The sequence below is a fragment of the Geotrypetes seraphini genome, chromosome 2, assembly GCF_902459505.1.
Source record: "Geotrypetes seraphini chromosome 2, aGeoSer1.1, whole genome shotgun sequence".
Taxonomy (NCBI): Eukaryota; Metazoa; Chordata; class Amphibia; order Gymnophiona; family Dermophiidae; genus Geotrypetes; species Geotrypetes seraphini.
In genome coordinates this window covers 511,430,904-511,445,887 of record NC_047085.1, presented here as the reverse complement: position 1 = coordinate 511,445,887, position 14,984 = coordinate 511,430,904, and the positions used below count along the sequence as shown (strand labels likewise).

The 14,984-nt window shown below is 44.2% G+C and overlaps 1 protein-coding gene across 12 annotated transcripts in view; it reads right to left on the bottom strand.

Moving 5' to 3' along the window:
* The window catches only part of LOC117355233 (zinc finger protein 271-like), a 906,970-nt gene that overhangs the window by 476,074 nt on the left and 415,912 nt on the right, over positions 1-14,984 (bottom strand). The window contains exons 1-3 of one of the 12 annotated variants that reach the window (XM_033933512.1): positions 1,806-2,125; positions 1,310-1,436; positions 85-195 (exon numbers count right to left, since the gene is read on the bottom strand). The exons of 9 other annotated variants lie outside the window; for them this stretch is intronic. In XM_033933512.1, the coding sequence (XP_033789403.1) occupies positions 85-195; positions 1,310-1,436; positions 1,806-1,829 (262 nt within the window). In that variant the 5' untranslated portion in view covers positions 1,830-2,125. Of the gene's footprint in view, positions 1-84; positions 196-1,309; positions 1,437-1,581; positions 1,720-1,805; positions 2,126-14,984 lie in introns of those variants that run through there. 2 more of the 12 variants (XM_033933502.1, XM_033933510.1) reach the window with 2 other exon arrangements.

Below are 14,984 nucleotides of genomic sequence, written 5' to 3'. Positions count from 1 at the left end.
CCAGTACACTGAAATACCTCCTCTTACTCTGTATTGTAGTTATTACTATAGCCCATATCATTCTGTAGAGTATCTGTTACTCACCCGTGTCTGAATGTCTAACTTCTCTCTCTCCTGACTCCTGGGGATCCTGGATATGTGTCTCTCCCTCTTGTTTAATCCACGATAACAGATCAGGACTTATCCTTACAGAGCCTGTTTCCAGGAATAAACATAAAAACTCAGTTATACTTCCCTTTTGTTCAAAGAAAAATATGCAAACCAAGAAGAAGAGGACTTCCTTATTGTATAATCATCCTACCCAGAATGATATATGGCATACAGCAAATTGGGTCTAATATGGATGTTTCCAAAAGACTTGAAGAATATATAAAAAGGCCTACCACAGGCTAACTTGAGTGTGTCTATCTTCAATATTATTTGTTCCCACATAGAACAAAATATGCTACTATCTTTTCCTAAACAGTAGATTTACTTGTGGTAAGAGACAGGCGTATCATAATTCTGGGTGATCAGATCATAGGACCTCTTATAATTGCCGTATTATTTCAGGTCCACATCCTGACTCCAAATTTTAATCACCTACGCCTGTCCCATCCTACATGCCTCACCTATTTTGTGTAAAGAACTATAGAACTACATCTGCAGGTGAGCGCTTCATGAGCTGTATCATTGAAATATATTGTGTAATAATGAAAAAAAAAATCAAAAAACCACTAATCATGAAAGTGGTAAATATAAACCCTCAAATCATATGTGAAGAGGGAAAGCAACACTTATCTCAAATGGTGTAACCCATGAACCAGTGCTGGTTGAGAATGTACAACTCCCAACGCCTTTCTGACAGGAGAAACAGGCGTTTCAATCTGTCCAAAGCAGATCTTCCTCAGGGGGTAATAACCAGCGTTGCCCCTCATCAAATTCTTATTTCAAAACATTACCGTTGTGGTCTAACGGCAACCGCAACCGCGCAATGTAGTTGCTTTGAAAAACTGCTAATGAAAGAAAATCATCTCTCATTACAAGACTGCCCACCACAACTGTACAATGTAATCTTCTGCAGCCAGGTTCTGACCATTTGGGCTACTCTGACCCTGCATTTTAGCTCTTCTTCAAGAAAAAGAGAATAATCTACCTCTGATTTCAAAGAGAAAAAACTTGTAGGACACACATGATAATCTTATGAGCCCTCACGCTGTCAGCTTAAGATAGAGGTTAGAACAGAGAGATCCAGATCACACTTAGAAGAGTCTGGAGCAAAGGAAGAGCAGAAAAATGTCTCGTATTAGTTGACTATTTTAGTCCTTACCTAGGGAGATCAGAGTCTCATAATTCTCCTTCATCACCTCCCTGTAAAGCTCCTTCTGCCCTTCATCTAAATATTCCCACTCCTCCTGGGAGAAAGAGACAGCCACGTCCTCAAACTTCAGCTGCATCTGAAAGACAAACCAGGAACACCCTCAGCGCCTTCTGCATCACCATCATTGTAGACCTGGTGCCTGTATGTTACTTAGTGTGCAACTGCAAGGGGAGGCCAAGTGACCTATAGTGGAACTTAGGAAGTCAAATGTAATAACCTACTGGGTTGAGAATGCAGGTGAGGAGTGGCCCCTTTGAAGGGAGGACAAAAGCATTGACAAATTCATCCATCCTCTCTTTCTTTCTTCTCCCTTTTCCCCTTCAGCCATTATTGTAGACCTGGTGGTCCCTTAATCCTCCATTGCCCCCTTGGTGGCATTCCAAGTCCCCTCCCCCCATCTTGCCCCTCCCCCTGCCAGGAAAAGTGGGGGAGGGGGAGCTCCTACCTGAGCAGAAGCTCCTGCAGCCATTTCCCTCTTGGGGCTGGGAGGAGAGAGAAGAGCACAAATGGACGGCTCGCTTTCCTTCCGGCCACAAAGACTCTTTGCTCAGGCCGTCACCTTTTCCTGCTCCCAGAGAAATTCTAAACTCCTCCTCCTTCCTGCCTTCTCGTGCTAGGGGAAGGACCGTTCCCGCCCCAGGGAACATTCAGCACACTTCGGCGTGAAGCTCCGCCCTCTCCCTTGTGACGTCTCCGAATCTCTTTCGGGCTCAGCGCTGGCTCCTGAGCTAGGACGAAGCTCAATCTCCTCCTCTTCTCTCCCCCGGGGAAATTCTGACCAATCAGCAGCGGATGAAGCTGACAACTCCTCCTCCTTTCTCCCTTATCCGTGCTAGGGGGCGGACCCTTCTACTCCTCTTCCCGCCCCATGGACCATTCTGACCAATCAGCACTAAAAGGGGCAGAGACAAAAGCAAAGAGCGTCTCTCAGCCTTCGTTGTGAAGCTCCGCCCTTTCCCTTGTGACGTCACTGGCTCCTCCTTCCCATTCCTTCAACTTGGGCTCCTGGGGCTGAGCAAAGCCTAATCCTGCTCTGGGCCAGTGAAGTGTCTCTCCCTCTCCTCTGGCTCAGGGAACCCCCTGAAAGCCCAGACCCAGCCCTTGGCCCAACCAATGAAGGGTTCAGCCAACACTCTCCCGCCTTAAAAGTCAACCTTCATGGCAAAGGAGCCATCTTGATTGTTGCACAAGTTGTTACAACTGTCCATGATTGGGAATTTAAATATTTGCTATCATAGGCTAAACATATCCAGCTTCAACAGTGACTGGGGTTACCAGATTTTCAGTTCAAAAATCCTGACCCTTGGAGCCGCACCCCAGGCCCACCCATTCCCACCCCAGCCGCCTGCTCTGGTTGGGCATCCGGGCATGTGTGTGCGTGACATCATCATGTTGCCCTCCTGTCCGACAGCAAATTTTGAGGGAGGCTGTTCAAAATGCTGGGATTTAAAAAAACGTCTGGACCCCCGGACATGTCCTCAAAAGGACATGTCCGGGAAAATCTGGATATCGGGTAACCCTATACCTTATCGGTAAGGTTTATTTTCCCAAAGGTTTTTGGGTTTCAGTTGGATTCACTTGCATTTTCAAAGCAGGGTAAAATATTTAACTGAGGCATGTTAATTCTTTTTATTAGAACAGGGGTGCCAAATTTGGCCCGCAGGGTAATTACATTTGGACCCTGAGATACCCTGTTCCGTCCCTCCCTCCATCTCATTGTCCACCATCTCTCTCCCGGCTTCCCAGTCTCACCTTCAAAGCAGCCTGCAGTGGATCGCTGGTCAGCTGTAGCGATCCTAGCAGGCTGCTGTAGCCTCCGCAACACGCTGCCTCTGCCACGGTCCCATATGTCAGAGGAGGGGCGGGACTGCGGCAAAGGAAATGTGCTGCGGAGGCCGACAGCAGCCTGCTAGAATTGCTATAGACGACCGGCGATCCTCTGCAGGCTGCTTTGAAGGTGAGACCGGGAAGCTGGAGGACGCTAGAAAGACAGGGGAAAACATGCAGGCCTTTGAGGGAGGGCGCGGGCCCTGGTGTAGAAGTACATGGAAAGAGGGAGGAGGGGTCCAAAGAGACGTGCATATGCCGAACTGAGGGTAAGGGGGAAAAAATAATGGGTCTAAAAACAGGAGAGGGAGAGAGATGGTGGACAATGGGATGGAGGAAGGAAAGAAACAGAAAGAAAGAGAAGTTGAACATAAGGGATGGTGTGGAGGAGGGGATAGGGAGATACTTGGAAAGAGGATAGTTGGGAAGAGAAATGGTGAGATGGGGTGGTGGGGAAGGAGGGAGAGATGCTAGGAAGTTGAGAAAAAGGGTAGTTGAGAAAAGAAGAGATGGGGGATATGATAGAGACTTATAAGATCATGAAGGGTATAGAGAAAGTGGAGAGGGACAGATTCTTCAAACTACAAGAACGAGAGGGCATTCGGAAAAATTAAAAGGGGACAGATTCAGAACCAAAGCTAGGAAGTTCTTCTTAATCCAACAGGTGGTGGACACCTGGAATGCACTTCCAGAGGGCACGATAGGACATGGTACGGTATTGGAGTTCAAGAAGGGATTGGACAATTTTCTGAAGGAAAAGGGGATAGAAGGGTATAGATAGAGGGTTACTATACAGGTCCTGGACCTGATGGGCTGCCGCATGAGCAGACTGCTGGGCATGATGGACCTCTGATTTGACCCAGCAGAGGCACTGCTTATGTTCTTATGGTGGATCTGGAGATGGTGGGGTCCATCGCTGCAGCTGTGGGGATGGAGAAGAAAAAAAGGAAAGATGCCAGACCTCCAGGGGAGAGAAGGGAAACAGAAGGGGTGGACAGAGATGGAAGATGGATGGTTAGCATGGAGAAAGAAGGAAACGACAAATGGGCAGGAGACCCTGGCAAGTGAGTTATCAGAAGTCAACCAGAGTCTGGGACCAACATGATTTGAATAATGACCAGACAACAAAATGTAGAAAAAATAATTTTATTTTCTATTTTGTGATTACAGTATGTACATTTGAGATGTATGTGGCTGACTGGTATGGCTGTGGTGGTGTGTGCTGCTCGTAATTTGAGAAGGATGGATGGGGGTGTTTTCGGGGGGGGTTGGGGCCATTTCTGTTTGACATTTGCTGAGCGGCATAATAACACACCTAGCTCAGTGATCATTGGGTTTGTGTTTTGTTCTTTGGGGAAGTGAGGTTTGAGGTGTGGGTGGGGCTCTTTTTGGGGGTGGGTCGGGTAGGGGTTGAATACTTATATGGGGCGGCAGCTGACGGAGTATAATTGCAAATTGCTTATTGTTGTACTAATTGGTGCATTTCGATCTTGATGTGCTCCTGCTTTGTTGTATTTGTTGGCTGGTTGTACAACAATAAAACATGATTTACACTACAATATGTCAGATTTGAAATGTGTATCCTGCCAGAGCTGGTGTTAGACTATGAACGTGAACTAGGACGTAAAAGAGAGAGGAAAAGTCTTTTTTATTTGTTTATTTTGTTTACACTACAGCACCAGGGTGGGTAGGAGACGGTAGTATTTGTCCAAAATGTAAGAAGGGATATCATTGAGCTAACCAATATCGCTCAGAAACAGCGAGACACAACCCTTCGGGAAACTTCCCATCGGGCAGGTCTCTTTCCCCGGTACAAACCGAGACTAAATAACATGCCCCTTGAATTACAAGAATTAATAGACTCCTCATTGATCGGGCACTCTTATTTGGGTACGCCCCTATTTTAATATACCTACTAATCTTCTCAGCCCCTTATTTCATCTTTTGACTAAAGGCAGATTTGATCTATATATAACACCAATCAAAAAATGATAGCGATTATTAACCAGCATTTATTAACACAATGGGTTGATAGGATTCAGGATAATATAGCTCTTTCCTTATTAATCCTTCCGCAGAAACACCAACCTAATGCGGTTTTAGGCCAACTAACCCCAGATGATCGTTTATATATAGTGGATTGGATCTTTTTACCATATACGCCCCCTAAGAATATAAGCTCTCCTCAATATATGTATAGTTTGCTAATTTGTAAGGCAAGAAATAGAGCCTTAAACATTATGGGATTGGACTTGGTATCTATCACCGTTCCCATTTCACAAGATCAATGGGACTTTCTTTTTAAATATAATGACGAATTGCAAATTAAATATAATGATGAATTGCAAATTGCCTTAACAAATTACATCAGTCATATTTGTCATCATTATCCTAAAGATAAACGATTAATTCTAGTTGCAGAAGGCGTTTTGGATTTTCATTCTGCACTAAGCTTAACACCTATAATTTACGCTCTTACTGTCTATACCACAGGTGTCAAAGTCGGTCCTCGAGGGCCGGAATCCAGTCGGGTTTTCAGGATTTCCCCAATGAATATGCATGAGATCTATGTGCATGCACTGCTTTCAATGCATATTCATTGGAGAAATCCTGAAAACCCGACTGGATTATGGCCCTCGAGGAGGGACTTTGACACCCCTGGTCTATACAGATTGCAGCAAGACATGTGGAGTCGTGCACTGGACCCAAGAAAATACTTCTCGGGTCTTATTCACTCCCCCACAACAACCCGCTCAACGATCAGAAGTAGCCGCTGTTATTCTTGCACTCCAAACCTTTTCCCATTGTCCACTGAACCTGATCACAGACAGTCTGTACGTTCGTAATTTAATTTACCAGCTTCCTGGTGCCTACGTCACCCTATCAATTGATGACAACTTGCTGTCATTGTTTCTTGAATTACGCTCGTTATTGTCGACACATAAGAACATAAGCAGTGCCTCTGCCGGGTCAGACCACAGGTCCATCCTGCCCAGCAGTCCGCTCCCGCGGTGGCCAAAAACAGGTCAAGGCCTGTCTGAATCATCAGAAGGGGCTCCCCTGCCACCTTGGTTTCCCATTTAAGTTCTGCCCTCCTATCGAAGTCCTAGCCCTCCGGTCTTACACATGCACGACCAGGTTGGTTTACTCAGTACCCCACGATCCCTCTATCCCTCAGGAATCCATCCAATCCCTGCTTGAATCCCTGTACCGTAATCTGCCTGATCACTTCCTCCGGTAGCGCATTCCAAGTGTCCACGACCCTTTGGGTGAAAAAGAACTGCCAAACACTCTCTTAGCATGTTTCATATTCGTAGCCATCAAAATCTTCCTGGAGTCATTTCTACAGGAAATAATATCGCAGATGCTGCAAACAAGAAAGTCTATGCACAATTTGCTACCCCCATAGATAGTCATGCATTCTTCCACCAAAATGCTAAAGCCCTGGTAAAAATGTTTAAGATTCCCTTAACTCAAGCTACAACTCTAGTTCAATCTTGCCCACAATGCTTACAGCTTCATTCGGCTGCTGAGTACGGGGTAAACCCCAGGGGACTTGCAGTAAATCAAGTATGGCAAATGGATGACACACAATATCCCCTTTTGGGAAATGGAAATATTTACACGTTACTATTGACACCTATTCTGGCTATCTGTGGGTGACGCCACAAACGGGAGAAACAACGAATCAAGTAATTAAACATATGTTACAATGCGTTGCTGTTATGGGAAAGCCAAAAACTTTAAAAACAGATAATGGTTCTGCATATTCTTCCAATGCTTTTTCTGAGTTTGGCTTGCAATGGGATATCCAGCTGATTCACGGTTTGCCTTATAATTCTACAGGACAAGCCATTGTAGAACAAGCAAATCGTACATTAAAATCATATTTATTAAAACAGAAACCAGTGAAATATGCCGTTCCTAATTTGAGACAGTTTCAAATGTCTTTTATCCATTGTTTTGTTCACTATTAACCATTTGAACTATTTTTTCAGAGTATTCTGCACATTATCAAAAGGCAGTTCCATTACCACAACCTTTGGTTAAATATAAACTGTCTCCTAATCCTGTCTGGCATGGACCTGCTCCCTTAATAACTTGGGGGAGGGGCTATGCCGCTGTTTCAACTCCTACAGGTCCGGTTTGGGTGCCGAGCAGACACGTCCGACCGGCACGCGCAGCCGCTGACCCGCAGCCTGTTCCTATCTCCGAAACTACAGAAGAAGCTGCTGACACGCAGCCTGTTACTTTCTCCGAAACTACAGAAGCAGAAGGGAATATCCTGGCATCAACAATTGCAGAACCCCATTCCAGAATTCGACTTCATCTTATGGAGACCACAACAAATTCCCATACCACAGCAAGACGACCGGAAAAGAAAATGTTATTCTAAGACTGATCCTGTGACTCGGGGACACATTAAAAGCTTAAGTGACCAAGCCATTCTCACATTGAAACAAAATGACAAGGACATGACTCCCGAAAATTTTACTGCTGCTATTTTTGCACAATTAACTTATAATTATTTAATGATTGTTATTTGTTTGTTAACTTTTCTTAGTCTTCCTTTACCTTCTGCTGGGGAATCATGGGAGCAAAGCATGCAATATAACATTTGGAAAAAAAATAGCTGATATCTCAGGAAATGACAACTTCTGCTTAAAGCAGAGCACTTTGCTAGGTTCTTGTTTAATTCCAGTATGTAAAGCGCCAGGGGGAATAGGAGATATTTCCCAACTAACAAATTTTATGACTGAAGATGAAGTATCATATACCATGTTTACATCATGGGGAAAAGTAGCCTGAAAATTACCCTGGGATGCCATGACCATTTATTCCCCCCTTGTAGCATATCAAAAAAATCTGTCATGTGCTAGGGTACAAAATTGTACTAGAAATTGCATTAACAGTGGACTAGCTTTGTGGAACTGTTCGCATTTTGTAAATATTTCATATGTTAATGCTCCTAACTTTAGCTCGATTGGCATGTGCATTAGCTAAAAAACATTAATCATACTCACATGCACTCGTCAAGATATCTTACCACAGGGGTGGAATGCTCTATGGCAGGGGTGCCCACACTTTTTGGGCTTGCGAGCTACTTTTTAAATGACCAAGTCAAAATGATCTACCAACAATAAAATTAAAAAAAAAAAACACAAAGCACACTGTACGCATAGAAAATGTTAATTATCATTCCTATTCCAGGGTTTTTCAAAGAGTTGGTCAAAGCAGATGACTCTATGCACTGTCACCTCAGTAACAACCATACAAAAATAGACAAATATACCCCCTCCCTTTTTATTAAACCAGAATAGCAGTTTTTAGCGCAGGGAGCTGCGCTGAATGCCCAGCGCTGCTCTCGACACTCATAGGCTCCCTGCGCTAAAAACCTCTATTGCGGTTTAGTAAAAGGGGACCTTAGTGTAAAATATAGACAGCAGATATAAATTCAGACACATTTTGATCACTAAATTTAAAATAAAATCATTTTCCCTACCTTGTCTGGTGATTTCATGAGTCTCTGGTTGCACTTTCTTCTTCTGACTGTGCATACAATCTTTCTTCCCTTCTTTTAGCCTGTATGCTTCCTCTCCTCCACACCTCATTCCTTCCCCCCAACTTTTCCTTCCTCTTCCCTGCCCTTTCTTTCTCTCTGCCTCCCTTTCATTTTTTCTGTTTCTCTTCTTTTCTTCTGTATCCCTGCCTGCCCTTTTTCTTTCTTTCTCCCTGCCCTCCCCCAAGCCACTGCCACTGCCATTACCATCAGGGACCAGGACCCAAACGCCACCAATAACAGGCCCCAAGCTCTCCCTGCTTCGGCCAACCAGCATTCCTCTCCCCGACGTCAATTCTGCCGTCGGGAAGAGGAAGGCTGATCAGCCCAAGATCGTGATCAACCTATTGGGGGAAATGCTGCCGGGTCCTGCCTTCGCGGAAACAGAAAGTAGGCAGGACCCAGCAGGAAGAAGAACAAATGCTTCACTAACCTATCTCCCGCATTAGCCCGTAGCGAACGCTTGCTTCAGGGCTCTCAACATGTGCGTGCCGGCTTCCCTTCTCCCCCCCCCCCCCGACATAACTTCCGGTTTCGGAGGGAAGAGAAGAGAAGCCGGCACGCACACGTTAGAGCCCGGAGCATAAGTTGCTACGTGCTGAAATCTCCAAGCCGGTTTTTTTGGGGGGGGTTTAATGTTCAGCAGCGGCAGATGACACCTGGGCGGACTGCCCAGCTAAAAGGCCCTAGGGAGAACACTGGAGAGAAAGGCTGATCGGCCCGTAGATCAGGACGGCAACACGAGTCTATCACAGAGCCCGGGATGGGCTCCGCGATCGACTCGCGTTGCCTTCCCGAGCTACTGGTCGATCGCAATCGACGCGTTGGGCACCCCTGCTCTATGGTCTGGGTTACCAGCTGGCCAGTGGTTCCAGTCCTTTTGCAGTATCTACTCATTAGAATAGGTCTTTAGATTACTCTCTGTTGTTTTATTCAATGCCTGCTTTCTTTGTTTACCATATGCATAAGGCCACGTCATGGTCGACATCGCAAATTATCCCAAGCAGATTTGCCTTACCTCTATAAAACCCTTAAAAATAGTAAAGGGGAAATGAAGGGATGCAGTTCTGAAACAAAACGAGGTTAGCACACTGATTTCTAAGCCCTGTGAAAGAATCCTGAATCGTTCCCTCTCCCCCTTCCTTGTCACAAATTAACCCTTATCTTATCTTATTTAAGCAGTCCTTATTTGGAAAGGACATCAGCTGACAGGCATTGCATACGTGCAGAAACAGACATTGACCACGTGTTAATCAGGCATTGCCTACATGCAGAGTTAAGGGTGACACGAGGTAAAAGCATGTACCTTTGTATCCACCAATCATTAGACATGTAATCGAGGGAGTTACTATGATGTCATTAGCATAGAAGCATAATAAAAGGAGCTCGGAGCTTGCCATGGCAGCGCCTCCGCCCCGACTCTTAGCCTGCGTATGTGTGTTTCCTGTGTCCCATCCCTACATCTATAATGTCTAATTTTTCTCAATCCTCCCATCCCACCTTCCCTTCTTCCCCCCAATCCCTGTGGAAGGATGTGTTCAGGAGATATGTATAGGGTAAGCACAGATTTATAAATCACAATTTTGGGAAGTAATCCAATTTTCATATGGACTCCAAATGGTATAATAATTCTGTAGCTGATTTATCCGAAGAGTGGTTAATTTGGACATCTGCTGTATATATTGTATTTTAGCCAATAATCTCGGCCCTGGTAATTCTGGTTGTTTCCAAGCAGATGCCAGAACAAGTCTCCCTGCTGTCATTATCAACTGTATCCATTTCTGATACTTCAAAGGCAGGGCCTCTGGTCCTTTATTCAACAAACAACATTACATGGTCTTAGGGATCGCAATGCCTAGTACTTCCTCAATGAAGGTAATGACTTTATCCCAATAAATCTGTGCTTTTGAACATATTTGGTGGCACTATACAAAAGTGCCTACTTCTGTACATCCTCTCCAACATTTATTCGATCCATTCCCATACATAGCTCGCAATCGTGCTGGTGTACAATACCAAAAAAACGACCCATCTTATATCCATTTTCTATCATATTGCTGGCTATAGTGCCATATAAAAGAGAATGCAATATTTTAAACCATTCCTTATCAGAAAAAGTTTTACCACTAATCTTTTCCCAGCGACGTCTATATTTCAAAGGACGATGAAGATGCCCCAATTGTGCACTATATAATCTAGTATTGCTTCCTCTCCCACTCTCTCTTATCATTGCCTTCTCTAGATCCGACTGTTGTGCAGCCACTTTCCTAATAAAACTTTCAATTTGTCTATAATAAAATAGATCACTTGGTACGAGGGGAAAGAAAGGTCTAAAAGTACTAGGCCAATTTTTGGAAGATGGGAAACTTGTCCTTTTTGAATTACTGAGACAAAATACACTCTCTGCTGTAATTTCACAGACGCTGTGTCCCCTGTGTTAGGTTAGACACCCGTAGAATGTACTATTAGACTAATTTAACACATTCCTTGTCACTCTGTTTTAGAAGAGACACCTTCAAGGTCTTCATTCAAATTTGCTCCCTGGATAGAAACCAAACACATTTAAACCACACTGTATACCAAGTTAAACCATTAACCAGAGAGGTCAAGTCAGTAGATGGTCTTTAAATTAGACGACCCTTTGAGGAGTAGTGGCTCGTGGCCAGCAGGGGGTGATGTTTATGGGACGGTAATGGAATGGATGCAGTATTTTTGTGGAGTTTTTCTACAAAAGCGCCTGTTTTTCATATGATTCTGGGTAATTCTAGTTAGATACAAACATCTGTGTCAGTTAGGGACATGCCCAATAGAATCGTACAACAAACTGGTGAATAAAAAATCTAAATAAATGTAGATAAAGCCAGAACAACACACTACAGATTAATATAAGGGAAAGCATAATAATATCTGTTTATGTACTTTGCTATTAGGCTAGATCATGGAGGAAATCATAAAGGAAACCAGAGGAATCCATTTTGTGTTTCCAGGTCTTTGTTCTCAGCATCGTGGTGTTAATTAATACCACATGTGCTTGCTTTAGACTGGTAAAGAAAGATAATGTGTCCCAAACTGAATTAGATATAGTTTTGAATGAAAATTATGATTTATTGAATGGAGGCTTGGCCAAGCAAAGAGTGAATGAACAAATATGACTGGAGTGGATGTGTGGCTGTGTGTTGAAAAAAACATATATATATATTTGCAACCTAAAGAAATCCTACAGCAACATCTGGAAGTAATTAAGTCAGAGACTCCTGCTCTTTGTGTGTGAGACTGTCAGCTTAGGAGGAGAGGGGGACCAGCCCCTCCTCCTCCTCCAGGCTAGGGTTTGTGTGCAGAATCCATAGCCTGTCAGCTTTTTTCCTCCAAGGTTGAGAACTTCTCAGCACCCTGTTAATAATTGTAGATTGTAGCGTGGCCGGCCCTCAAGGCTCGCGGTAACCGGCCCACGCTTACAATATTCTCCTCCAGCGTGCTTCCTCAAGAAGGAGGAAGTCCCTGTTGTGCAAAACTTATCTTAAGTGCATACACAGAATGGCCTCAGACAGGTAAGTAATTAAAATGAAGAAATCAAATTTATTGTTCTACTGAACAGGTCCAAGCAAAAAAATATGAAAAGAACATGAATTCCAAACGGTCTTGGTTATAAACATGAAAACAAAATAATATGCAGGTAACCAGCCTGGTCTGGATAACTTTCTCCAAGTTCATCTATCAATGTCCCAGGTATCACAAAGTCTCTGGCAGTTCTTGACTCTCTCAAAGTCTTATTTGAAAATTGACAAACAATTATGTTATACTGCACTGTGCAGCGCTGCCCTTTCAAAAACACAGAGGCATAAGGCAGGCGGATTTATCAAGGCGGCTCCTTGCTATCAAGGGCAAAATCATTTGCAAACAATTCACTAAGGTGCTGGGTAAATCCTGTTCCAGCTATCAGGATGTTTACCTCTTATGAAAAGAAAATATTGAGGTTCTTTTCATAGCAGCCATCTTGGCAAAAGAAAAAAAAAACTTCCCATTAAAGCAAACACATTTTCACTAGCATACATCCCTTTAGCTAGCATGCTTACCAAAAACCTCATGCCCAGCAGAATTGGAAATATTCACAACTTAATTCCAAAAAAAAAAACAATTCCAAACTAACTGATTTCCATTGCTTCATGCAATCCCACCTCTGGTGAAACACTGTAATCCATATCTTCACATTCTGGATTTACCAAGGTTGTTTCAACTGGTTCAGAGTCCAACATTTCCACATCCCGTGGCTCTGGAGGAATTGGAGGCTCCTTCCACATGAGAGCTTCTCCAGTCTTCCCTTTCTCTTGGTCAGCCAGCTCTCTAAATGCTGCCAAGCTGCTGTACCACGCCCAGCCCTACTCCGGGGCTGAACTTCCTTCAGCTGTGTTTGCCTTTTCCCCTGCTTAGCCAGCTTTCCACAAAATGGAGGATTTAAAGGGGCCTTACCAGATTTCACCAGGCTGTGTTCTGCATTAGGTCTGAACACAGCCTGTGCTTTCTGGTCTTGTTCCTGCCTATCAGGGACACAGTGATTAGCCCGGACCAGTTTCAGGAGATGTTTTCTTTCATTCTTCTCTGGCACAAGGCCGGCATTGGACTCGGGCTTGTGACAAGATTCTCTTGAATATGTTATAATGTTAATTCAGAAATCAAAAATAATTTTCTAAAACTTTGTCTAACTTTGAAACGTGGAGGAATTTTTTCTTTGTCCAACTTTTAAGACCACCTCTTTTGTGAATTATTATTGGTTGTTATACTGATGATGTCATAATGAGCCAACAGTATATAATAGAAAATCTGGAGCTATTAAGATGAGCTCGTTAGTAGAAGGCCAGCATTTGGCAACTTTAACGATCTCCCATTAGCGCAACTGTTAAGCAATTATGCTTGATTCTTTTGATCTCATAATGGAAAAATAGAAACAATAACTCAATAAATCTTAATTAAATTTTAAAACCTTGCGCTGGTGTCATTTTGCATGGATTATTATTTTTCAAACCTAAGCTTTCAAGAGGCGTCGATATCCCTTGCTCACCTTCTAATGTTTGGGCTGAACCTGGGGACTCCAACTTCCTATATTCCAACAAATATAGTACTGGACATCAACTGAAGGGCCAGTACAAGGAAGAAAACACATTTTTCCAAACAAATACACACAATTGTCACCTTGTTTTAGGAGAGACACCAACAAAGTTAAGGTAAACCCTGTACATTTGTCCCCTGGAATAAAACCCAAATTATAGAGAGCACACGTTATCAAGATGGTAATTCATTTCATCTGGCAAGGCCTATTCACTAGTTTAAATCTTGCTTTATTTATTCATTCTTTGTTTATTCATTCATTTTTCTATACTGTTCTCCCAGGAGAGCTCAGAACGGTTTACATGGGTTTATTCAGGTACTCAAGCAGTTTTCCCTGTATTGGAACTAGAGAGCTGCACGGGAACGGGGATGGGAATCCCGCGGGATCCCCGGGATCCCATGGGGACGCCCCCTAGGGTCACGGGGAAACCATGGGGACGCCCCCTAGGGTCACAGGGATCCTGCGGGATTCGATGCACTCGAGCCGCGAGGCTCGTCTTCTTTTCCCTACCTGCCCTGCCGCAGCACACAGCCGACCAGTAGTCTTCCACGATATCGGTGCTGAAGTTGGAGGGAGTGCTTAAGCAAAGCCCTCCCTCCCTCCGACATCAGCGCTGACATCGGGAAGACTTCCGGTCGGCTGTGTGCTGTGGCAGGGCAGGTAGGGAAAAGAAGACAAGCCTTGCGGCTCGAGCTCCATTTTTGCTTGCAGATGAGGGCTGGGAGGCAGAACACAAAAGGAGGAGGGAGTGCGTTTTTGGCACAAGGCATGAACTTGGGAGAGAGGATGGAGGAAGGGAGGGAAAGAGGTGGGGGAGGGAGTGCGTTTTGGACACAAGGCATGAACTTGGGAAAGAGGATGGAGGAAGGGAGGGAAAGAGATGCTGAGGTGGGGGAGGGAGTACGTTTTTGGAAACAAGGCATGAACTTGGGAAAGAGATGCTGAGGTGGGGGAGGGAGTGTGTTTTTGGAAACAAGGCATGAACTTGGGAAAGAGATGCTGAGGTGGAGGAGGGAGTGTGTTTTTGGAAACAAGGCATGAACTTGGGAAAGAGATGCTGAGGTGGGGGAGGGAGTGTATTTTTGGACACAAGGCATGAACTTGGGAAAGATGGAAGATGGGAGGGAAAGAGA